Here is a 26056-nt window from a genome sequence, read left to right on the forward strand (position 1 = left end):
CTATAATTTCCTAAACCAAAGTTTTCCTCTCTGACAAATAATTTAAAAAATTCTACTGTTTTTTTCCTCGCCCACTCACACACTCTTTAACGTTCACTATCTGTCTCTCTGGAGCTGTTTGCTCCCTGCCTGCCAATTTATACACAAACACAGACCAAGAGCATTGACGTTCTTGGCTTCTTCAACACCACAGTAAAGCAGGCTAGACAGTCGAAGTAGTGGGTCATTCGAAAGCAGGCCATGCTTATAGTAAATGAAGCTCTCAGGTACAGCGAGATTACTGCAGCGAGATAAAGAGAGACACAGACAAAAACAAAGACAGTTTTATGAAGCGAATGTAAAGCACATGATCTAAATGATATGACATTATAACATGACATCCAGTAATTACAGTCATTCAGAGCGTGTATTCTATCATTTTCGACATGTGGAAGGAAATCTGCTTTCTGGAAAAAGTTCTCTGGGAAGTGTGGCTGCAGCGCTCGTGTCAATCAAAGCACAACTTACATTGGCTTACAATTCACAATAAAAGTGTTATTGCTGTAAAATAAGTTTTCATTACATAAAGGGGGGTGGCGGATAGGAAGAACATTCTTTTTTGCTTTAAGGGGTGTGTTCACAGTTCAACTTATTTTACTGTTTCTAATAAAACTTTTTATATTTACTCAATGATTTTCACAGATGATATAAATAACTAAATTGCCTGGGAGAAGGGGATAGGGGTCACTCTGGTCCTTAGTACAGAGCCACTCTATCTAGCGTCACTGATTTAGCTCAGTCTTAGCAAGAAAGCCCCCTGTGCTCTTTTGGTATGTGTTATGAGTATAGGCATGCTTGTGCTGGAGTAGAGGGTGTCTCTGTCTTCAGCTGTGTTTACTGTCTGAGTCATCTAAGCCCTTTTAAACAAATGCCACCAAATACCATTAAATATACCGCATGCATCATGTATTTCTCTTCTGCAGTGCAGAGAGAGGAAAAGCAGACCTTACTGAGAACTAGAGAAATAAAATGGAAAAAACAAACAAACAAATAAACACCCTCTGTCCTGGGAAATGAAATGGTCCCTGGTTCTCCTGGTGTACACATGCCTACAGTTCCTTTCATGAAATGGAAATCATTTTCTAAATCAAAATCCAAAGTTCTCCCACACATACATGCATACATACACCACTCTATACAACTGTGGTGAGCAGAAAAGCATGTCCGAGTGCACATCGAACCTTGAGGAAGATGAACTACAACAGCAGGAGACTACATGGGGTTTCCGCTCCTGCTTGTAAAGACTGGTTATTTAAGCTCCTGTGGTCTGTGCTGTCATACAGAGTCTGTAGAAATATAAATGCACATGAAAACATTGTATTGTTTTGCCTGGGTGTTTCAGGTGGCCCTAGAACAGAACTCAAACACAGTACCTACTATCAAAGCAGAACCCAGAGAGGTCAACCAGTTCCTCAGTGTCCCCACAGGTGATCTCACACACACACACACACACACACACTGTCATTTGAATTTTGAGTAAAACCAATGGCAATAGCTTTAGCTGCAAACTGTCAGAGAGTATTAATACAGTGGTGCTTAAAAGTGTGAGAACCCTTTTTTTCTATATTTCTGCAAAACAGGCCTAAACCATGATACTACCACCACCATGTGTCACAGATGATAAGGTTCTTATGCTGGAATGCAGTGTTTTCCTTTCTCCAAACGTAACGCTTCTCATTTAAACCAAACATTCTCTTTTGGTCTCATCCATCCACAAAGCATTTTTCCAATAGTCTTCTGGCTTGTCTTCAGAAAATCTGATGATGTTTTAGGTCATATTTATGCAGAGATATAGAAAATTCTAAAGGGCTCACACACTTTCAAGCAGCATTGTATGTTTTAGCTAACACCCACTGTATTATATGAACAGCTTATTGTATTATTGTATTATAGTTAATGCTTCCTATAACCCTGAATTTCTTAGCCCCTATTTTTTGCATTCAAAGTGCACAACCACATTAACACTACTCGCGTAAATCACTTTCAGCTGCAGTTCTAATGGTCTTGCTTCCTTTGTTTATCAGTTGCTTCAATTTTACATAAACACCTCTGCATTTGCCCTGCTTTGGCGTTATAAATAAACTCTTCCTGTGGTGTGTGAAGGCCTCAGAGATTAAATTTGCAGAGTACATCCCTCCAAAATCCCTCCAATCTCACACCTTTCAGCTTATGGTGAACGGCTCATCGAAGCTAGTTTTTCAATTCATAAGTGCTACATTGTATGTGATCATTCTTTTACATTTTTATAAATATAAGAGATATAAATGTTCTGATTGAATATAAAAAAGACAAACTGTATGTCCTAAACGTACTGTTATATCTAGGTATTGTCATCAGGCACGTGGAGTCATTCTTTCTGTGGCTGAATAGGAGATTATTGAGCATATAGGGTACTAGGTAGACTCGAGAACCACTAAGTACCCTATACGCTATGTACTGAGCATTTACTGTGACTAGAAGGATTCGCACACAGTTTAAAGTGGAAAAAAACAATACCTCATAGATTCCTGATCCTAGTCCTAATAAGGTCTCCTAATTTACTAGACTAGGAATGGCTGAAGATCAGCACTGTGTATTGGTCTATGCTATGAGGTCTGAATTTCCAGTAGCTGAAGTCATTCAGTATAATGAGCTCAGAATGGACCTGTCTCAGCCAGCTGGGGCCTGCGGATACATGAATATACATTAGCGTAGGATGTCAAACTGTTTAGTATGAAATCCGTCTTACGGCATGTTATTATAATTATTATTATCAATAGTAACAGAGTAATGTTTTTTGTTCAGAGGAGCACCTGCAGCTCCCCCCGACTCCTCCCAGCAGTCACGGCAGCGACAGCGACGGATCACAGAGTCCTCATTCGCTGCCTCCATCCAGCCCTGCCCGCATGCAGAGTCCTCATTCGCTGGCACCCTCGAGCCCCGCCCGCCTCCAGAGTCCTCATTCGCTAGCACCCTCCAGCCCTGCCCGCCATCCGGCTCGCTCCTCCACAGCCATCTCATCCTCTCCACTGCTCACTGCTCCACATGTAAGATGTGCATGCATCACTTCATGCATAACTCCAGTTACATGGGTTTTGGCTGCTGTTAAAGCAAACCTCCACCCTGAAATGCATTCAGTATGTTTGTTGAAATATTTATGAGGTGATTAGTGATTCTGGTGCTAATTTGTTGGTTGTTGCTGTATTTTCACTCTTTCTGTGAGACGTCTGCTGCTCACATCACAGGGTGGGGGAGGGGTCTTGCTAGCACAATTACAAAGGCATTTAGTAGAAAAATGTAAACTATGTCAATTGTAAGGGATAATGATCAGGATTCTCTGTTAGCTCCTAAAACCAAAGAGCTTCTGTTTTTCACTCACCGTTTTCACGATGTTCACTTTCGTATTAATGAATTGTAGAAATCGTGGAGACAGCAAACTTTCCACACGGTTTCAAACTCACCCGTTCCAAAAGGCAATGCAGCTCTACAACACCACATTGTTACAGTTCGTGACCTACTTAGCTTGTACAAGAGAAAGGTGAAGCTTTGTACAGATGAGACGTTTGAGGGACAGAGAGCTGGACAGTTTAAAAGACTAAAGCACTGCTGCATCACTCTATTTAGGCAGGTGTCAGTACCAGTGTGTTATGGAATGGCATTTTGGGTAACGTGCTGTAGGAAACCTTTAACGAAAGTAAACCAATATGCCAATTATGGAAATTTAAATTTAAAAAAATATGTCAACTCAGAATTTCACTATTAGATCAATTTTGGACACCACGGAATGTTAAGGATATAGATTAATATGCAAGTGGTTCGGGTGGAATCCCACTTCTGTGCAAGTTAGGATGCAAGTAGGCAGCTAGCAGTGTGCAGTAGTCAGTCTGAGGTTCGAACATACATACTTATAGCATTGTATTTCTCCAGTAAGATGGTAAGACCAGGGTGGTGGGGAAGGTGGGGTTTGGATTGCATAAACACGTGGGTATTTCATGCATGTTATTCAGGCCATACAGGATTTCGCAGAAGTTTTTTTTTGTGATCGTTGTGTCCAAAAATGCTTGATTTTGCTGCAGCTATTTTCAAAATTTGTGATGCATCTTGCAGAGTTTTTTTTGTGCTTTTTTATTTTGTGGAAAACCACTTGATTTGGCGAAAATGTTTTGCACGGTCTTTCATAATAATGATAATGAGTCTTTATTAATCACATACACATTATAGCACAGTGAAATTCTTTTCTTCACATACCCCAGCATGTCAGGAAGTTGGGGTCAGAGTGCAGCGCCCGTGGAGCAGAGAGGGTTAGGGGCCTTGCTCAAGGGCCTGACAGCGGCAGCTTAGCAGTGCTGGGGCTTGAACCCCCGACCTTCTGATCAGTAACCCAGAGCCTTAACCGCCAAGCCACCACTGCCCCATTCATGTTTGTTGGTAAATGATTTTTAGCTGTACTCACGTTCGACGCACGTGGCTGAATGCGCGTGCGCGTTGTGATGACGTCACATGACGTGTCTCCGCCCAAATCTACAGAAGATCCGCATCAATTTTGGAAAACTGCAAACATTACGGAGTTTGCGTAATTTTGCGTTCATTTCTGCTCTCGCGAAATCACCCGATCCTGGAGGAACTGATTAATAGACCCTGGCATTTCTCATGAGGGGGATATTCTTAGCCAGTTTATAATAGCTGCTTGTCATTAAACATATTCATCCGATTATTATTTTTCAACATTTTTATCAGTTAAAATGACACATTTAAGGATGCTTTAATTCATTCGCAGTTATAGTTTTTGATAAATTGCTGATCTTTTTTTTCCTCCTCAGTGCTGTTGGTCTTTATGCAGTTGTTTATTCAGTTTTCTTACGTTTATGCTATACAGAAGTTACAGGGCACGTCAGGTCCACTGATGCTCACGGAAGAGGAGAAGCGGACGCTGATGGCTGAAGGTTACCCCGTCCCTAACAAACTCCCGCTGACCAAGACAGAGGAGAAAGCCCTCAAACGAGTTCGCAGGAAAATCAAAAACAAGGTTCGCTGGAAAGGCTTTAAATGACCACATGATATTTATGCTCAGTTCAACCATTCTGAAGTGGAAGATTGGAAGCAGCTCAGGCTTCACCCAGAGAAACACCGCCATTAAATGAAGAGTCATTCTTTCTGTCCTTACTCATTCGTTTTTCTGGTTTCCTCCAGATCTCAGCACAGGAGAGCCGTCGCAAGAAGAAGGAGTATGTGGAGTGTCTGGAGAAAAAGTATGAGCTGAGCTCTCTGCTTCTCACATACACACACACACACACACACACACTCGCACTCTTTCTCTCATTATTCTGCAGTTCATCCTCTTTGTCTTTATCTTCTCCTCATAATTCTCTGTCTCCTATCCATCTCCATTTACTTCCTCTTCTTCTACTTCCATCTTGGCACACATCCTTTCCATTGCACTCTCTCTCTCTCTCTACACACACACACACACACACGCACACACACACACACACACACATACATATCTTTGAGAGGATCAAATGTCCCCAGAAGGATAGGAATATCTGAACTTGAGGACATTTTGCTGCTCACCAAAGTGACATTATATATAAAAAAATACATAAATAAACAAATATATTATATATATAATATTAAAATAGAAAAAAAATTAAAAAGTCAATAGTTCCTTTTGGGTGAGTGGTGCTGTGTGTGGTCAGGTTTATATATAGGCACAGCATTAATTACCTACACTAATAATTATGTCAATGGAAGGTCCTCACAAAGACAGTACCACACACACACACACACAAACTATTAACATCTCCTGCTCCATATGTGTAATTTTTGGGTGATTGTTCCTATATTAAGGCCAGTGGCAGTGGTCCATAAATGTCTCGGTCAGTGTGTGTGTGTGTGTGTGTGTGTGTGTGTGTGTGTGTGTGTGTGAGTCATCCTAAGCTGCTTTTTAGGCTCTCATGGTTTAAAGAGCACACTGGAGAGACAGGATTCACACTTAAAACACACACACACACACACACACACACACACACACACTTTTATTTGACTCTTTTCCCTGTTCCAAATAAAGTAGAACAAATTTTTCAAAACAAAAGCAAACAGTTTACATTATTTCTGATCCATTTCAGCTATGTTAAGCAGATGTTAAGATGTAGTGTGATTCATGGATGCAGTAGGATGTGTGTAGTGGGCATTTGTGTAATCAGGGTTTAACGTCTGTGTGTGTGTGTGTGTGTGTGTGTGTGTGTGTGTGTGCGTGTGTGCAGGGTGGAGAACTACACTTCCGAGAACAATGAATTATGGAAGAAGGTGGAGACACTCGAAAGTGCAAACAGGTGAGACAGGAGCAGGGTGTGTGTTTGTGTGTGTGTGAGTGTGTGTGCGTAATTTGTGAAGTTTAGCATGTGTTTAATTATGGAAAGTGCTACGGCACCATTCTGCTATTACAACAGTTCACTGCTACTGCCACACACAGCACGGTGCCTGCTTACTGCTCATTAAAAGATAAATTATGTGTGAGTGTGTGTGTGTATGAGTGTATGTGAGTGTGTGTGTGTGTGAGTGTATGTTGGCTCTGAGCTGCTTTGCACAGTACAGATCTTTCTGACTCAGCTACCGAAGTTCAAGCTGCACCAGTAGGGGGGTTTAGAATTATGGGTGTGTGTGTGTGTGTGTGTGTGTGTGTGTGTGTGTAAAACCATGTGGGTGGCTTGGATCACAGACAATTCATTGTGTTTTTGATGCAAGAGCTGAGGCGATGTATTATTCCTGGACGCTCTGCAAGCTCCCCTGACCCATGGCATTTTGTGACAGAAGGTTTTTATTAATCATTTGTGTACTGATTTTCAGACGTTCTTTCATTTTGCGCACTTGTTTCTTAACCTTGTAACCTCACACACACGCACACACTTTTCTACTCATCTGGAGTCCCTGGATCACATGGAGCTACCGAGATCCAAATCTGATTCAGATCTGTGATCCCATCTGGATCGGACGCTTGGCGTGGGAGATTTGGTCTGTTTTTGAGTGAGAATAAAGGAGTAAAGGAGTGAGTGAGTGAGTGATGGTTAGGGAGTGAGTGAGTGAGTGATGGTTAGTGAGTGAGTGAGTGAGTGATGGTTAGTGAGTGAGTGATGGTGAGTGAGTGATGGTTAGTGAGTGAGTGAGTGATGGTTAGGGAGTGAGTGAGTGATGGTTAGTGAGTGAGTGAGTGAGTGATGGTGAGTGAGTGAGTGAGTGATGGTTAGGGAGTGAGTGATGGTGAGTGAGTGAGTGATGGTTAGGGAGGGAGTGAGTGAGTGATGGTGAGTGAGTGAGTGAGTGATGGTTAGGGAGTGAGTGAGTGAGTGATAGTGAGCGAGTGAGTGAGTGATAGTAAGTGAGTGAGTGATTGAGTGAGTGAGTGAGTGATGGTTAGGGAGTGAGTAAGTGATGGTTAGGGAGTGAGTGATAGGGAGTGAGTGAGTGATGGTTAGGGAGTGAGAGTTAGGGAGTGAGTGAGTAATGGTGAGTGAGTGAGTGATAGTGAGTGAGTGAGTTAGTGATGATTAGGCAGTGAGTGATGGTTAGGGAGTGAGTGAGTGAGTGAGTGAGTGAGTGATGGTTAGTGAGTGAGTGAGTGATGGTTAGGGAGTGAGTGATGGTTAGGGAGTGAGTGAGTGATGGTTAGTGAGTGAGTGAGTGATGGTTAGGGAGTGAGTGAGTGATGGTTAGGGAGTGAGTGATGGTGAGTGAGTGAGTGAGTGAGTGAGTGATGGTTAGGGAGGGAGTGAGTGATGGTGAGTGAGTGAGTGAGTGATAGTGAGTGATGGTTAGGGAGTGAGTGAGTGATGGTTAGGGAGTGAGTGAGTGATGGTTAGGGAGTGAGTGATGGTTAGTGAGTGAGTGAGTGATGGTTAGTGAGTGAGTGATGCTTAGGGAGTGAGTGATAGTGAGTGAGTCAGTGAGTGAGTGATGGTTAGTGAGTGAGTGAGTGAGTGATGGTTAGGGAGTGAGTGATGGTTAGGGAGTGAGTGAGTGATGGTTAGTGAGTGAGTGATGGTTAGGGAGTGAGTGATAGTGAGTGAGTCAGTGAGTGAGTGATGGTTAGTGAGTGAGTGAGTGAGTGAGTGATGGTTAGGGAGTGAGTGATGGTTAGTGAGTGAGTGAGTAATGGTTAGGGAGTGAGTGATGGTTAGTGAGTGAGTGAGTGAGTGATGGTTAGGGAGTGAGTGAGTGATGGTTAGTGATGAGTGAGTGATGGTGAGTGAGTGAGTGATGGTGAGTGAGTGAGTGATGGTTAGGGAGTGAGTGATGGTTAGGGAGTGAGTGAGTGAGTGATGGTTAGGGAGTGAGTGAGTGATGGTTAGTGAGTGATGGTGAGTGAGTGAGTGATGGTTAGGGAGTGAGTGAGTGATGGTTAGGGAGTGAGTGATGGTTAGGGAGTGAGTGAGTGATGGTTAGGGAGTGAGTGAGTGATGGTTAGGGAGTGAGTGATGGTGAGTGAGTGAGTGAGTGATGGTTAGGGAGGGAGTGAGTGAGTGATGGTTAGGGAGTGAGTGAGTGAGTGATAGTGAGTGAGTGAGTGAGTGATGGTTAGGGAGTGAGTGAGTGATGGTTAGGGAGTGAGTGATAGTTAGGGAGTGAGTGAGTGATGGTTAGGGAGTGAGTGATAGTGAGTGAGTGAGTGAGTGAGTGATGGATAGGGAGTGAGTGATGGTTAGGGAGTGAGTGATGGTTAGGGAGTGAGTGATGGTGAGTGAGTGAGTGAGTGATAGTGAGTGAGTGAGTGATTGAGTGAGTGAGTGATGGTTAGGGAGTGAGTAAGTGATGGTTAGGGAGTGAGTGATAGGGAGTGAGTGAGTGATGGTTAGTGATGAGTGAGTAATGGTGAGTGAGTGAGTGATAGTGAGTGAGTGAGTTAGTGATGGTTAGTGAGTGATAGTGAGTGAGTGATGGTTAGGGAGTGAGTGAGTGATGGTTAGGGAGTGAGTGAGTGAGTGATGGTTAGTGAGTGAGTGATGGTTAGGGATTGAGTGAGTGAGTGAGTGAGTGATGGTTAGTGAGTGAGTGATGGTGAGTGAGTGAGTGAGTGATGGTGAGTGAGTGAGTGAGTGATGGTTAGGGAGTGAGTGAGTGAGTGATGGTTAGGGAGTGAGTGAGTGAGTGAGTGATGGTTAGGGAGTGAGTGAGTGATGGTTAGGGAGTGAGTGAGTGATGGTTAGGGAGGGAGTGAGTGAGTGAGTGATGGTGAGTGAGTGAGTGATGGTTAGGGAGTGAGTGAGTGAGTGATGGTGAGTGAGTGAGTGATAGTGAGTGATGGTTAGGGAATGAGTGATAGGGAGTGAGTGAGTGATGGTTAGTGAGTGAGTGAGTGATGGTTAGGAAGGGAGTGAGTGAGTGAGTGATGGTTAGGGAGTGAGTGAGTGATGGTGAGTGAGTGAGTGAGTGATGGTTAGGGAGTGAGTGAGTGAGTGAGTGATGGTTAGGGAGTGAGTGATGGTTAGGGAGTGAGTGAGTGATGGTTAGGGAGTGAGTGAGTGATGGTTAGGGAGTGAGAGTTAGGGAGTGAGTGAGTGTGTAATGGTGAGTGAGTGAGTGAGTGAGTGATGGTTAGGGAGTGAGTGAGTGATGGTTAGTGAGTGAGTGATGGTTAGGGAGTGAGTGAGTGATGGTTAGTGAGTGAGTGATGGTTAGGGAGTGAGTGATGGTTAGGGAGTGAGTGAGTGATGGTTAGTGAGTGAGTGAGTGAGTGATGGTTAGGGAGTGAGTGAGTGATGGTTAGGGAGTGAGTGAGTGATGGTTAGGGAGTGAGTGAGTGATGGTGAGTGAGTGAGTGAGTGATGGTTAGGGAGTGAGTGAGTGAGTGATGGTGAGTGAGTGATGGTGAGTGAGTGAGTGAGTGATATTGAGTGAGTGAGTGAGTGAGTGAGTGATGGTTAGGGAATGAGTGATAGTTAGGGAGTGAGTGAGTGATGGTTAGGGAGTGAGTGATAGTTAGGGAGTGAGTGAGTGATGGTTAGTGAGTGAGTGAGTGAGTGATGGTTAGGGAGTGAGTGAGTGATGGTTAGGGAGTGAGTGAGTGATGGTGAGTGAGTGAGTGAGTGATGGTTAGGGAGTGAGTGAGTGAGTGATGGTGAGTGAGTGATGGTGAGTGAGTGAGTGAGTGATAGTGAGTGAGTGAGTGAGTGATGGTTAGGGAATGAGTGATAGTTAGGGAGTGAGTGAGTGATGGTTAGGGAGTGAGAGTTAGGGAGTGAGTGAGTGAGTAATGGTGAGTGAGTGAGTGAGTGAGTGATGGTTAGTGAGTGAGTGAGTGATGGTTAGTGAGTGAGTGATGGTTAGGAAGGGAGTGAGTGAGTGATGGTTAGTGAGTGAGTGAGTGATGGTTAGTGAGTGAGTGATGGTTAGTGAGTGATAGTCTGTGAGTGAGTGAGTGATGGTTAGGGAGTGAGTGAGTGATGGTTAGTGAGTGAGTGAGTGATGGTTAGTGAGTGAGTGATGGTTAGGAAGTGAGTGATGGTTAGGGAGTGAGTGAGTGATGGTTAGTGAGTGAGTGAGTGATGGTTAGGGAGTGAGTGAGTGATGGTTAGGGAGTGTGTGATAGGGAGTGAGTGAGTGATGGTTAGGGAGTGAGAGTTAGGAAGTGAGTGAGTGAGTAATGGTGAGTGAGTGAGTGATAGTGAGTGAGTGATGGTTAGAGAGTGAGTGAGTGAGTGAGTGAGTGATGGTTAGGGAGTGAGTGATGGTTAGGGAGTGAGTGAGTGATGGTTAGGGAGTGAGTGAGTGATGGTTAGGGAGTGAGAGTTAGGGAGTGAGTGAGTGAGTAATGGTGAGTGAGTGAGTGAGTGATGGTTAGTGAGTGAGTGATGGTTAGGAAGGGAGTGAGTGAGTGATGGTTAGGGAGTGGGTGAGTGATGGTTAGTGAGTGAGTGATGGTTAGTGAGTGATAGTGAGTGAGTGAGTGAGTGATGGTTAGGGAGTGAGTGAGTGATGGTTAGTGAGTGAGTGAGTGATGGTTAGTGAGTGAGTGATGGTTAGGGAGTGAGTGAGTGATGGTTAGTGCGTGGGTGATGGTTAGGGAGTGAGTGATGGTTAGGGAGTGAGTGAGTGATGGTTAGTGAGTGAGTGAGTGATGGTTAGTGAGTGAGTGATGGTTAGGGAGTGAGTGATGGTTAGGAAGGGAGTGAGTGAGTGATGGTTAGGGAGTGAGTGAGTGATGGTTAGTGAGTGAGTGATGGTTAGGAAGTGAGTGATGGTTAGTGAGTGAGTGAGTGATGGTTAGTGAGTGAGTGATGGTTAGGAAGTGAGTGATGGTTAGGGAGTGAGTGAGTGATGGTTAGTGAGTGAGTGAGTGATGGTTAGTGAATGAGTGATGGTTAGGGAGTGAGTGATGGTTAGTGAGTGAGTGAGTGAGTGATGGTTAGGGAGTGAGTGAGTGAGTAATGGTGAGTGAGTGAGTGAGTGAGTGATGGTTAGGGAGTGAGTGAGTGATGGTTAGTGAGTGAGTGAGTGATGGTTAGTGAGTGAGTGATGGTTAGGGAGTGAGTGAGTGATGGTTAGTGAGTGAGTGAGTGATGGTTAGTGAGTGAGTGATGGTTAGTGAGTGATAGTCTGTGAGTGAGTGAGTGATGGTTAGGGAGTGAGTGAGTGATGGTTAGTGAGTGAGTGAGTGATGGTTAGTGAGTGAGTGATGGTTAGGAAGTGAGTGATGGTTAGGGAGTGAGTGAGTGATGGTTAGTGAGTGAGTGAGTGAGTGATGGTTAGGGAGTGAGTGAGTGATGGTTAGGGAGTGTGTGATAGGGAGTGAGTGAGTGATAGTTAGGGAGTGAGAGTTAGGAAGTGAGTGAGTGAGTAATGGTGAGTGAGTGAGTGATAGTGAGTGAGTGATGGTTAGAGAGTGAGTGAGTGAGTGAGTGATGGTTAGGGAGTGAGTGAGTGATGGTTAGGGAGTGAGTGAGTGAGTAATGGTGAGTGAGTGAGTGAGTGATGGTTAGTGAGTGAGTGATGGTTAGGAAGGGAGTGAGTGAGTGATGGTTAGGGAGTGGGTGAGTGATGGTTAGTGAGTGAGTGATGGTTAGTGAGTGATAGTGAGTGAGTGATGGTTAGGGAGTGAGTGAGTGATGGTTAGTGAGTGAGTGAGTGATGGTTAGTGAGTGAGTGATGGTTAGGGAGTGAGTGAGTGATGGTTAGTGAGTGAGTGAGTAATGGTGAGTGAGTGAGTGAGTGATGGTTAGTGAGTGAGTGATGGTTAGTGAGTGATAGTGAGTGAGTGAGTGAGTGATGGTTAGGGAGTGAGTGAGTGATGGTTAGGGAGTGAGTGAGTGATGGTTAGTGAGTGAGTGATGGTTAGGGAGTGAGTGAGTGATGGTTAGTGAGTGAGTGAGTAATGGTGAGTGAGTGAGTGAGTGATGGTTAGTGAGTGAGTGATGGTTAGGAAGGGAGTGAGTGAGTGATGGTTAGGGAGTGAGTGAGTGATGGTTAGTGAGTGAGTGAGTGATGGTTAGTGAGTGAGTGATGGTTAGGGAGTGAGTGAGTGATGGTTAGTGAGTGAGTGAGTGATGGTTAGTGCATGGGTGATGGTTAGGGAGTGAGTGATGGTTAGGGAGTGAGTGAGTGATGGTTAGTGAGTGAGTGAGTGATGGTTAGTGAGTGAGTGATGGTTAGGGAGTGAGTGATGGTTAGGAAGGGAGTGAGTGAGTGATGGTTAGGGAGTGAGTGAGTGATGGTTAGTGAGTGAGTGATGATTAGGAAGTGAGTGATGGTTAGTGAGTGAGTGAGTGATGGTTAGTGAGTGAGTGATGGTTAGGAAGTGAGTGATGGTTAGGGAGTGAGTGAGTGATGGTTAGTGAATGAGTGATGGTTAGGGAGTGAGTGATGGTTAGGGAGTGAGTGAGTGAGTAATGGTGAGTGAGTGAGTGATAGTGAGTGAGTGATGGTTAGAGAGTGAGTGAGTGAGTGAGTGAGTGAGTGATGGTTAGGGAGTGAGTGATGGTGAGTGAGTGAGTGATGGTTAGGGAGTGAGTGAGTGATGGTTAGGGAGTGAGTGATGGTGAGTGAGTGAGTGATGGTTAGGGAGTGAGTGAGTGATGGTTAGGGAGTGAGTGAGTGATGGTGAGTGAGTGAGTGATAGTGAGTGAGTGATGGTTAGAGAGTGAGTGAGTGAGTGAGTGATGGTTAGGGAGTGAGTGATGGTGAGTGAGTGAGTGATGGTTAGGGAGTGAGAGTTAGGAAGTAAGTGAGTGAGTAATGGTGAGTGAGTGAGTGATAGTGAGTGAGTGATGGTTAGAGAGTGAGTGAGTGAGTGAGTGATGGTTAGGGAGTGAGTGAGTGATGGTTAGGGAGTGAGAGTTAGGGAGTGAGTGAGTGAGTAATGGTGAGTGAGTGATGGTTAGTGAGTGAGTGAGTGATGGTTAGTGAGTGAGTGATGGTTAGGAAGTGAGTGATCGTTAGGAGTGAGTGAGTGATGGTTAGTGAGTGAGTGAGTGATGGTTAGTGAATGAGTGATGGTGAGTGAGTGAGTGAGTGATGGTTAGGGAGTGAGTGATAGGGAGTGAGTGAGTGATGGTTAGGGAGTGAGAGTTAGGAAGTGAGTGAGTGAGTAATGGTGAGTGAGTGAGTGATAGTGAGTGAGTGATGGTTAGAGAGTGAGTGATGGTGAGTGAGTGAGTGATGGTTAGGGAGTGAGTGATGGTGAGTGAGTGAGTGAGTGATGGTTAGGGAGTGAGTGAGTGATGGTTAGGGAGTGAGTGATGGTGAGTGAGTGAGTGATGGTTAGGGAGTGAGTGAGTGATGGTGAGTGAGTGAGTGAGTGAGTGATGGTTAGGGAGTGAGTGAGTGATGGTTAGGGAGTGAGAGTTAGGGAGTGAGTGAGTGAGTAATGGTGAGTGAGTGAGTGAGTGATGGTTAGTGAGTGAGTGAGTGATGGTTAGTGAGTGAGTGATGGTTAGGAAGGGAGTGAATGAGTGATGGTTAGGGAGTGAGTGAGTGATGGTTAGTGAGTGAGTGAGTGATGGTTAGTGAATGAGTGATGGTTAGTGAGTGAGTGAGTGAGTGATGGTTAGTGAGTGAGTGAGTGATGGTTAGTGAGTGAGTGAGTGAGTGATGGTTAGTGAATGAGTGATGGTTAGTGAGTGAGTGAGTGAGTGATGGTTAGTGAGTGAGTGAGTGATGGTTAGTGAATGAGTGATGGTTAGTGAGTGAGTGAGTGATGGTTAGTGAGTGAGTGAGTGATGGTTAGTGAGTGAGTGAGTGATGGTTAGTGAATGAGTGATGGTTAGTGAGTGAGTGAGTGATGGTTAGTGAGTGAGTGAGTGATGGTTAGTGAATGAGTGATGGTTAGTGAGTGAGTGAGTGAGTGATGGTTAGGGAGTGAGTGAGTGATGGTTAGTGAATGAGTGATGGTTAGTGAGTGAGTGAGTGATGGTTAGTGAGTGAGTGATGGTTAGTGAATGAGTGATGGTTAGTGAGTGAGTGAGTGAGTGATGGTTAGGGAGTGAGTGAGTGAGTGAGTGAGTGAGTGATGGTTAGGAAGGGAGTGAGTGAGTGAGTGATGGTTAGGAAGGGAGTGAGTGAGTGAGTGATGGTTAGGGAGTGAGAGGAAGTAAACAAAGGAGAGAGTGAAAGAGAGTTACTTCACACCTAGAATGAAGGTTTATGAATGCTTCTGTTCAGCTCAGTGAACCTGAACTCCGCAGTCACGGCTGCTGATCCACTCTGTCACTGCTGTTTAAATTGTTTCATTCTGAGTGACTTACAGAGTTTTAAATAAATAACATAACTTATAAGGATAAATTAAATCCTAAAGAAAACAACCTGATTAATAAAGTTTAATTCGATTCAATTCAGTTTGATTTGTACAGCACTTTTACCAATAGACAAAGTAACTTTACAGAAATATGGATATAGATGTAGATTCCTAATAAACAAGCCGGACCTTCCTGATCCATCCTGATGCCCTGCTTTTGCTTGGACTTCTCATCGGGTGGAAGTCACGTGCTGCTGCTGAGGACGGCTCCACGTGGTGCAGCCTAGAGATCATTACTGAGGATGGGACCACTTAAAAACCATAAAGATGGTTTTGGACCTCAATTCATATGAACAGTTATGCTGTGATGCCTAGAACTACAATTGCTATGATAGCTTTAGGACTGCAATTACCACAAAAGTCTCCATCAGTGAACAGTGGAGAAGTTCAACAAAACAGACTTCATGTAAAAACTGTAATGAATTTTCTTGGTTACACAACTGCACTATTTGAGCATGTGATATTAGCACATTTATAGAAGGGATTTATTCATAATCGCACTATCCGGTGTCACCCAGATGAGGATGGGTTCCCTTTTGAGTCGGGTTTCTCTCAAGGTTTCTTCCTCATATCGTCTCAGGGAGTTTTTCCTCACAACCGTCACCATACTCCTTAGGGATAAACTCATACATTTACAAATCTATATCCTGAATTGATATATTTCTGTAAATCTATGTTCCAGTCTTCAGCTGTCCAGGTTTGGTGAGCCTGTGCCCACTGTAGCCTCAGATTCCTGGAGAGGAACCTGATATGGTCTTCTGCTGTTGTGGCCCATCTGCCCCAAGGCTTAACGTGTTGTGCGTTCTGACATGCTTTTCTGCTCACCACGGTTGTATAGAACGCTTATTTGAGTTCCTATAGACTTCCTGTCAGATCAAACCAGTCTGGCCACTCTCCTCTGACCTCTCTCATCAGCAAGCCGTTTCTGCCCATAGAACTATCGCTCACTGGATGTTTTTTTTTTTTTTTTGCACTTTTCTGTGTAAACTCTGTACACTAATATGTTAATATACTGATGGATTGATGTATTAAAGTAAACGCATATTTAGTGGAATGGATGGATAGACTGATGGCCAGAGAGTGCCTCTGTGATGAAGTGTACTGATTATAGAATTGTGTTCACGGCATCTGCAGCCCCCCAGTGGGCTATAGTGGTACTGCAGAGGGCATCCATAAAGTCTGAAATCACTCCACCAGTGGAAAATAAGTGTGAAGTTCAGTCTAGTGAGGACTTAACACACTTAACTAGAGTGCCTCGCAAATTTCTCTCCATCTATATACACACTGGCGCTTCAACGTACAAGCAATGCCTCCTTTTAAAATAAACGTAATGTACGCTTCCTCATTTTATCATACCAAAACGAGTTATTAAATGCAAATATATGATAAACATTGATATATTTAGATGGGCGGTCTGTACAAATGTTCATTCTAGTCCTCAAGCTGCTCAAATGGCTACAACTGAAACATTGTGACATTTAATATTTATATCTCTCATTAGCACAGGAAAAAGAAAACAAATAAATACAAAGATGAACAAAAGTATAGCTATTTGCGCTGTACGGGATTAATAAATGATTGAATAAATTCCGAAGTATATAAAAGAATAAATTTTCACACACTAAAAAATAATAATAATGATTAGGATAAATATTTATGTTTTATATTGGCAGATGAGAATTGAATTCTCAGATACTTCGCTGTCCAAATACAGGTCTTATAAAACATCTGATTCGGATAAAGTGTGTATTTTATGGCCAAAACAAACAAATTAGAGATATTTTATGTAACAGGTCATTAGTTAGACTTAGAACAGCAAAAACAAAACCCCACTACAACCCCACCACAACACACACACACACACACACACACACACACACACAAACACACACACACACAGAAGAATATGTCTTGGCTGTTGAACTTGTTTTGAGAGAAGACACAGTGGGTTTCAGGGTTTTACTGAGAGACTGAGAGAGTGATGGAGTTTAAATGGAAACAGACACAAATTCTTTTCCAGCTCAGTGTTATTCCTAGACTATAGTCTTTAGCCACAGTCTAGAGTCCTAATGAGCTCGAACTGTAAGGAAAACCTCCCTATGATGAAAAAAGAAAGAAATCTCATAACCTCAGTTAATTTGGAAGAAAACGAGAGAAGGAAAGATGGTGTTTTATAGAAGTTCATTTTAGTTTGATTGATTTTTGAACACTTGAGTCACACCTCTCACTTAGCAAGGAATCTCACATAGCGTTCCTCTTTACTTGTGCTTGTGGTGCTTGTACACCAGAGCGCGCTGTATTGCTGTCTACACAGACATCATGTCCACTCTTGTGAAAATGACTTTTACCTGCGTCCCAATTCACCTACTTATACTATGTTCTCTTGTGTATGTAGTCTCTTTTTTTGTGAAGATAAACTACATACTTTTGAGTGTGTAGTAAAAGAGTATGCAAGTACAGGGATGTACGTACAACACATCATGTAACGGAAGAGAACGCTGTCACCGTAAACAAACTCCTCGTTACATTTCAGCTTTTCTTCATTCTTCTATATACTATACAGTTTCATTCATCAGTCCCTTGACTTATTTTGTTCCACATTTCATTTACACCTCTGTAAAATGTGTGCTTGAATGGAGTGATGTAAAAATGAGTACTAAACAAACGGAAATGGGTTAGCATGCTTGCACTTCTGGTCCCATCGTCCCGAAGTCAGTGGGGTTTTTTGAATGGCTGTTTTTTTTGTTAAATACCTGAAATAATGTCTGTGGTGAACACAAGCAAAAGATATTTTCACGTTTTATTCTACGACATAAAATACTCCAGTAATACCCTATACGTGATTTTGTTAATCTTTTACACATCTTGAAAAAGGCAGTGGCTAACAAGTGGATAAACGGGACTGCAGAGGTTGTTGGGATATTAAACGCCATTTCGCCGAACAGGAAAACTCATCTACTACAGCCTCGTTGTGTTTATACTCACGCTCCTGCAAACTATTCCAACTCAAACTTTCCCACTTGTAGCTTTATCGATGTATAGTATTTGTCAATTGTAGTGTTGTTGTTTTTTTCTCAAATTGTTGTGCTGTAAAGCTTCGTGGCAGTGATGGTGAAGTCATGTGACCGTGGTGTAGTTTGTTTATAGCCTATAACTATATAACTTATAGGCATCAATTCATCAATTCATAAAAGTTTATGAATTATTATCTTAAGAAGATTATCTTAATGAACAAAACGTGTAAGAATCATAAACGTGTTGGTCACAGAGTTTATTTTCTGCAATAATGCAAAAGCCAGTGGATAAAACTCCAGGGTGATGCTAACTTCCGGGTTGGCCGACAAAAATATTTTTTGCTTTTTGCTGCACTCTATTCGCAAAGCAAACCGTCACAAAGCTCCTCCTCCCTCGCACAAGGAGTTGTGGGCAATATTAACTGACAAAGTGTTCACGGATCCGCCCTTCAGAAAAATCAGCCGGAAACAGTAGACCATCCGGGTATGTTCAGGAAACTCATTTCAACATTCAACTACAATTTAGTATGGATAGCATGCGCATTGTGACGCAGGGATGGACTCTGTATCTGTAAATGGACTGGTAGAGGGGGAAGTAAAATGAAGATAAAGAGAATGGATTAGGTAATGTACTCTTACAGAGCTGTCCTCAGAAATATGTGTTTTGGAAGACAGAGACGGTGTCTTACGTTCCATCATTACTAGATGAATTACTGTGTGTTTCCAACAGCTCCTACGATAATGGAATGAAAGTAGGATGAATGGATGCCTAACTTTATTAAAGACAGATGGACACTCACAGACACGCAGTAGAAGGGTCTTAAAATCCTGCTTTTTCTTTCTGCAGGTCTTTGCTGCAGCAGTTACAGAAGCTTCAGGCTCTAGTCAGTGGCAAAGTGCCTCGATCCTGTAAGATGGCGTCCACACAGACCGGGACCTGTCTCATGGTATGCTCTCGCAGATACTTTTTCACTCTTTTGAAGATTTTAGGTGTGTTTTTATAAAGTGGGAAGCAAAAAGTGTGTATACTGGACTAACCTGAGGAAGTATTAATAAACACCAAGCAAACTGTTGCAGAGAAACAGGAACACACCCACTGTCATCAGTTATAACAATTATTCACCCTTTATTGCATGTTTTACCTTGATCTCTATCTCTCTATCTATCTGTCTGTCTGTCGGTCTATCTGTCTGTCTATCCATCTATCTATCTATCTGTCTGTCTATCCATCTATCTATCTATCTATCTATCTATCTATCTATCTATCTGTCTGTCAGTCGGTCTATCTGTCTGTCTATCCATCTATCTATCTATCTATCTATCTGTCTGTCGGTCGGTCTATCTGTCTGTCTATCCATCTATCTATCTATCTGTCTATCTATCTATCTGTCTGTCTATCAATCTATCTATCTATCTGTCTGTCAGTCTATCTGTCTGTCGGTCTGTCGGTTGGTCAATCTGGGTGTCTGTCTATCCATCTATCTATCTATCTGTCTATCTATCTGTCTGTCTGTCTGTCAGTAGGTCTATCTGTCTGTCTATCCATCTGTCTGTCTGTCTATCTATCTATCTATCTATTAATTTATTAGTTTTTTTCTTCCCCCAATTTAAAAATTTGCATAAAACACAATGAGACAAATCCTAGTTCTCTCTCTCTCTCTCTCACACACACACACACACACACACAGAGTATAATTATAATTACTCCACTGCAAGCATAAGGCCTGTAATTAATCTTTTACACCCTAATTCATATAGTTATTAATCTCTTACAGTTCTATTACTCTTGAATGTTAACACTGTATAAATTATATGGTTAGTATTTTAGAAAAATAAAAAGTAAAAACCTAACAAGCATAGAGACCCTAACTCATAGCTGATCCGTGTAATTAGTGTGCTAGTGCATTGTGGTGTGTGTACAGTACTGTAAAGACATGAGCTGATCTAGGGTCATGTTATTTTCACTTCATTACACTACACACATTATGATGATGCCACAGATGTTTGTGGCCTGAAGTCCTAGAGAGCGTACTGTAATTGGCGCTGCTCTGTGTCCTCTCTTTTGACTGGAGTGACACTAGCCAATCATGTTCATTAGTGATATGGAACAGAGAAGATAGCACTCTCCTCTGAGCGTATTCAGACGTCCTGTGATGTTATTGAGCAGCAGGATAAAAAGATGCGCTGTAAGTGTCGTGGCCTGAATTGGGAGGAAAATGTGTATAAATCTAAAAAGGAAAAAAAAAGACAGTAAAATGCCTATTAAAATGGTGTAAACAGAGAGAGTGTGCTTGAGTGAGTGAGTGTCACACTGACTCTAGATTAGCTGGTTGCGGCGGAGCGGCGCTCTCACCGTGTGTGTGGTTCCTCCTCTCGGCCAGGTGGTGGCGCTGTGTTTTGTGCTGGTTTTGGGCTCGCTGGCTCCCTGCCTGCCTGAACTCTCACTCTACTCTCCTTCCTCCTCCTCCTCATCCTCACCATCACACACGGTGAAGTCCGGCCCGCTTCCCGCGACTCACCTCTACACCACCAGCCAGGGTACGTGTCCCTCAGGATGTTAGATTACTGTGTATTAATGTTAGATTAATGCAGTGCTTCTCACTCTCATCTCACACCACATTACATACAACACCTTCGACTCTCTAACAGACTACAGACTATTTGTCTCTGTCTGTCTGTGTCTGTCTGTCTGTCTGTCTGTCTTTGTCTCTCTCTGTTTCTCTGTCTCTCTATCTCTCTCGCGTGCACTTTACCTCTCTCTGCCCGTATATGTGTCCCTCTGTCTCTCTGTTGTTGTGTCTCTATTGGATGTCTCATTCTGAGATATCATCCCATAACCCCCACCAGCCTTCTCTCTCATCACACACTCACACACACACACACACTCACACCTGCACACTTACACAATTGCTTCTGAACATCATCTCTCCGCTATTCAAATGTCTCCTCCATTTTGAGGAAGGCTGGCTGTGTTGCCATAGTAACTGAAGATCAGATCAGACCTGAGTCAGTGCATTGTAGTTCTTATCACACACACACACACACACACACACAACAATGCATTAATACATAATATGTCAGCATAAATCATGCAACAATGTTTTTTGAAGACTGTTTGTCTAACAACACCAACAACACTAACACTACAGTATTGCTTTTGTTGTTGTTGTTGTGGTATAGCTCGCAAAAACTGTACTTTATATTGTGAGTGTGTGTGTGTGTGTGTGTGTGTGTGTTTGCAGTCCGCTCCCGCAGCCTGCTCTTCTATGAGGAGGGTTCCCCGCTGGAGAACAGCCACAGGGGCGTGCTGAGTGTAAAGAGGGGGGAGGGGGAGCCACACCAATACACACAGGACCTGAAAGAGACCCACAAGCAGACTCACGCTCACATCAGTACGTACCTGAACCCAACACAGTCCAACAAGAACAGCAGTGGCACCCCCCTCCTCCACCGAGAACAACACTACCATACACGGTGAGCAAAACACACACACACACACACACACATTATGTTAATAAATATACACGTATATTCTTATTTATTTGACTCACTCAGCTACTACAAAAAGTCAGCTTGCACACTGTAAATGTAAACAAAACCCATCCAATACTGAATAAAAAAAGAATGAAAGATTTCCGCGACTATTATTCGATTTCATCAGTAATTACTCAGCGTTAAGGCCGTTTTCACACATGGCTTGTTTGGAGCATTTGTTTTGGAACCTGGTGCGTTTTCTCCCGTGGTTCGTTTAGATATTTTAAACCCGCAGCAAAACAGTCAGGTCGAGAAAGCCTCGTTCAGATGGTGCGGAGCGGTTCGCTTGTGGTGAGAAAGCAATCTGACCCAACGGGCCTCTATCCAACCGCTATAGCAATGCTTAATGGGAACTGTGTTAAGTGAATAGTGTGCTTGTTTTGCTAATGGCTCACAACATGAATCGTGGTTTCATTTGGACCAAAGATGATGTCAAATTTGGTCTGACTAACATATTTCGGAACAGCTTTCGTAAATGCATAGAATGATTATTTTACATCATTTTCATCCTCATCAAACCTTCATGTCCCTCACATAAGTGTTGGGTTGATGTGACAGGGGCGAAAATCATCTTTCTGGCCATTTTTAAAACACTGTATCAACCTCAATATGATCTCAACATGTGCATAGATCCAAGAGAGAAGGATCCAAGTTTCAAAAAAATTATATAAATATCTGATATCCATCTTCCTTTATTTATTTATTTATTTTAGACAGCATGATCCTGATGGAGGTGCTGAATATTTCTAACCCCTCTGAGCGGAGCTGCCTACATCACGCAGGCCTCCGCTGACCTTCGACCCCACATCATCCAGGCCCTACTCCCAGTGGCGCTCCCTAGTGTTACCACTCTTTCGCTCTACAAAACCAGGACATCGTACACCGCTCTCAGACACACAGCCTGGACACACCAACGTGCAAAAAGAAGACAGAGAAGAGACAACAGAAAAACGATCCGGAGTGAACGAGTGACGGAGCGAGCGAGGAAGCCGCTCTTCTCCCTAAAATCACACCAAATTAGTATTCCTGTTCCTAAGATTTCTTTTCCTCTCTGTTCCCTTCCCAAAAAAAAAAACAAAAAAACAACAACATTCCACTACTGGTGGAAAAACAGGTGCCTGGTGTTCTGAGCATTCATTTCTTTTTCACTTTCATAACAGAGTTCATTTTATGTGCCAAAAGTGTTAAACAGAACGACAAGATCTTGGTCCAGCTTGTTCGGCAGTGTTTTACGACGGGCAGCGCTTCCTTGACTGGGGTGGCTAAGGCTCAGAGAATTTCGTTCCAATTCCCAGTCGACTGACGGACGTTTTCAGATCTTCTCAACATCTCCCACTCATAAAGCCTGATTCGAAACAGAAATGTGATTACGTTGATTTGTTTTAACATCTACATTGTGATTTTGAAATGGAATATTTCCATGTCTACGTACATGAATCACGTCATGTCTAATACTTCTGGCACAAACTTAAGCTCATACTTTAATTAAAAGCAGTGTATTCTTCTTTTTTTTAATCACTACGACACAAGATCGGTTGATGCGTTGAGTTAAAGCTGGACTGCACTTGTTTTGCACTAGGAAAACTAATTGATTTAAGTGCCTTCAAGTTCTTTTTTCCATGTAGTCATATTTAAGATGTACTATTTTCTTAACCTCCAGTCTTCTCTCTTAGATTCTTTTAGCTTAATACGAATTAATAAAGGTATTTTTTATTTTTATTTTCTTTTTTTTGTACTATTTTAAATTTGAAAATCTAGATGCATTTGTACTGAATTTAAAGTATCCATAATATATTCTAGTATTGTCAGCATTCCAAAAAGAGCATATTTATTTTATGCACAAAAAAAAAGAAAAGTGAAAAGTTTTTGTTCTTTTTTTTTTTTTTTTTTAAATAATTGCTATGGATGATGTAAAATTTACATGATCTTTTTTTTTGTCATAACTGTTAAACAGTTTTTGTGTTATCTTTATTCTGTATAAAGAAAAGAAAGTTTTGTATATAGGGTGGTTGGAACCAGGACAATCAGCAGTAATGCCATCATAGTTAGAAATCTCCTTTCTTTCATGCAGAATATTGTTTTTATTTTTTGTTTTGTTTTTAAATACATTTTTACTACGCAGATACGTACACATACCTTTACATTATACACATGAGAACCTGGATACCGTGGAAGTGAAGGCATTCATACACATTTCAAATGTACAGTGCATCATGTAAAACTCATTTCAGTTATTTCTAATGGTGTGATTATATGTGCCATCATTCTTACATCATGTACATTATAGCCATCATCCATATGATCTGATTATTCTTGTAAAACAAAACAAAAAAGTCACATGTAATGCCACCAATCTATAGTGCAACTCACAATCTCCCCAGATTGTAACACTTTAAATGGCTTTGTATTTGGTAATGATGAACCACATCAAGCTGCTGTCCAGGAGGTGATTTTCTTGTGTTTTCTACCCTATAGTTTATCGAATAGTTGTTCTATCATTAGATTCGTCTCGTCGAATTGTTGGAAAATATCAACGTGTACAGTATACTTTTGACAGCGTCAATGCAACTTTGGGTCTCCGTAAATAAATTCGTCCGTCGGGGTTAAAGTCTGGATCAACACTTCTCTAGAGCTTGGTTCAGAGTTAATAGAGTTGCCTTGGACTTCCATAACTCGAGCTAGGCTTCGTGTCTAAAATACGTGGAGGAGGAAATGCTTTAAAAACCTAGATCTCAGTGTAATTATTGTTGGTACCGCCTGTGTCCTCATCCTTTTTGTTGCCTTTTTGTACATATGACATTGATGGTCAATTCTATCTGTAAATATGGAGGATGTATTTTTATATTTCTGATGCGCTTTGGTATTCACTACGCGCCTGGGTGGGGCTTATGGACCTGATGCTGAACTGTGGCGCTGTTTCGCTTTCTTGCTGCATGTTTCTCTCTCTGTGCTTCAAACTTCTGTATGTTACTGTCTACTGTCTATATTATACCAAAGTAGAGTTAGAATGAAGCAAAATACAAAAATTTGCAGAAGCAATCCTCGGTCTCCTTGTGTTATTTATTCCTGGTTATAAAATACGTATATAAATGCAGGATGGATTCCACTGCTATTATTATACACCCATAACCAAACACTACAGCACTGCAGTGCCTGAAACAGCTGACGGTTTGTTAATCACAGTGTAGGATTACCGTTCGATCACTAGGGGTCAGTGTGGTCTTTACAGTCACTCAGCACGAGGTTACTCACTTCCTGATTTTAAGACACTGAACTGAAAATGCAGGTTGGCGGAGGTTACAAGTAGAACCCGTAGGTATCCTAGGGGTCCAAACACCCTTTTTTCAGGCTAAGAACCCTTAAAGAATACCGTTTGAACATAAAACAATATTAAATAGCTCTACGGATTAATATCACAATGCCACTTTGTGGTGTCACATGATGGTGTCAAATTTATAATGTCAAAGTAGTCACACATTACATCTGTTTTTTGTCATTTTTCTGTTGCTGTTACAAAGTAGCACATAGATTATGGTGAGGCAGGGCAACATTAATAACATTAACAGATTTAAGTTGTGAGGCTACTACACTTGATGTATGCTTTAGGCTTCTATCTAGTACTGTGCAATTGTGGAGTAATGCTGTAATAGGCAGATGAGAGTTGAAATCTTAGAGCCATCTAGCATACAGTCTAGCAGCTCCATCTCAGCGGTTTTAGATGTACTTTTGTTCGACTGTGTTCAATAGAACAGGTGCGTTTCCCATGAGCTAATATCCTTAACCAGGGCTGCTAGGTTTCAGCAGAGGTTCCAGCCCAATTACACCTCAAAAACCACACGAAAGACCTGAAACTAGCCCAAACCATTCAGGTATTGGAAAAGGGAGACATATTTTCTTCTTTTTCTCATCCTTTGTGTGGGAAACAAGGTCACCATTATTGATGGATGGACACTGTCCACTCCACAATCCCCCTTCCCCTCTCCCAAACTTTGTGATAGAGCTTACAATAGAAATGGCTCTGTACATCATAGACACACTGTCTGCACTTACACTTTGCCGTTGTTTGAGGAAGTTTATTTGTTTTTAACTGCAATTATCTGCAGATAACTACCCCAGCCCTGTTATTAACTGCCCTGTCCACTGTGTGTATGGCACAGTGTCCATGCCTGCCCCAAAGAGCCTTTACTTGTGCTTTTTGCAATTGCCATTTTTGACCACTAGGTGTGATAATAACTATATGGAGCTAAAAAGGGCAGTGAGTGAGCTGCCCCACAGCTGAACACAGACCAAATCAATAGAACATTGTCTAATATTAAATGTTGTTGTTGTTCCTCCATCAGCTGCTCCTGTTAGGGGTCACCGCATGTTATCCATCCCATCCATCCATCCATTTTCTGTACCGTTTATCCTACACAGGGTCGCGGGGAGCCTGGAGCCTATCCCAGGTGACACGGGACACAAGGCAGGGGACACCCTGGATGGGGAGCTAATCCATCGCAGGGCACAATTACACACACACACACACACACACGCATGCACGCACCCATTCACACCCTGTGGACAATTTAGAGATGGCAATCAGCCTACAGCACATGTTTTTGGACCGGGGGAGGAAACCGGAGTACCCAGAGGAAATCCCCAAAGTACAGGGAGAACATGCAAGCTTCTCGCACACAGGACGGAGGTGAAAAACAGCAAATCATTCGTC

At 42.6% G+C, this 26056-nt stretch overlaps 1 protein-coding gene across 1 annotated transcript in view; it reads left to right on the forward strand.

Moving 5' to 3' along the window:
* creb3l1 (cAMP responsive element binding protein 3-like 1) overlaps positions 1-25320 on the forward strand; it is a 52639-nt gene extending 27319 nt beyond the window's left edge. Inside the window, exons 4-12 of the mRNA XM_053616974.1 lie at positions 1382-1466; positions 2824-3065; positions 4895-5044; positions 5209-5267; positions 6282-6350; positions 18662-18761; positions 20196-20352; positions 21057-21288; positions 22062-25320. Of these exons, the coding sequence (XP_053472949.1) occupies positions 1382-1466; positions 2824-3065; positions 4895-5044; positions 5209-5267; positions 6282-6350; positions 18662-18761; positions 20196-20352; positions 21057-21288; positions 22062-22098 (1131 nt within the window). The 3' untranslated portion in view covers positions 22099-25320. The remainder of the gene's footprint in view (positions 1-1381; positions 1467-2823; positions 3066-4894; positions 5045-5208; positions 5268-6281; positions 6351-18661; positions 18762-20195; positions 20353-21056; positions 21289-22061) is intronic.
* Positions 25321-26056: the final 736 nt, after the last annotated feature.

The sequence above is a fragment of the Ictalurus furcatus genome, chromosome 27 (genome assembly GCF_023375685.1).
Source record: "Ictalurus furcatus strain D&B chromosome 27, Billie_1.0, whole genome shotgun sequence".
Lineage (NCBI taxonomy): Eukaryota > Metazoa > Chordata > Actinopteri > Siluriformes > Ictaluridae > Ictalurus > Ictalurus furcatus.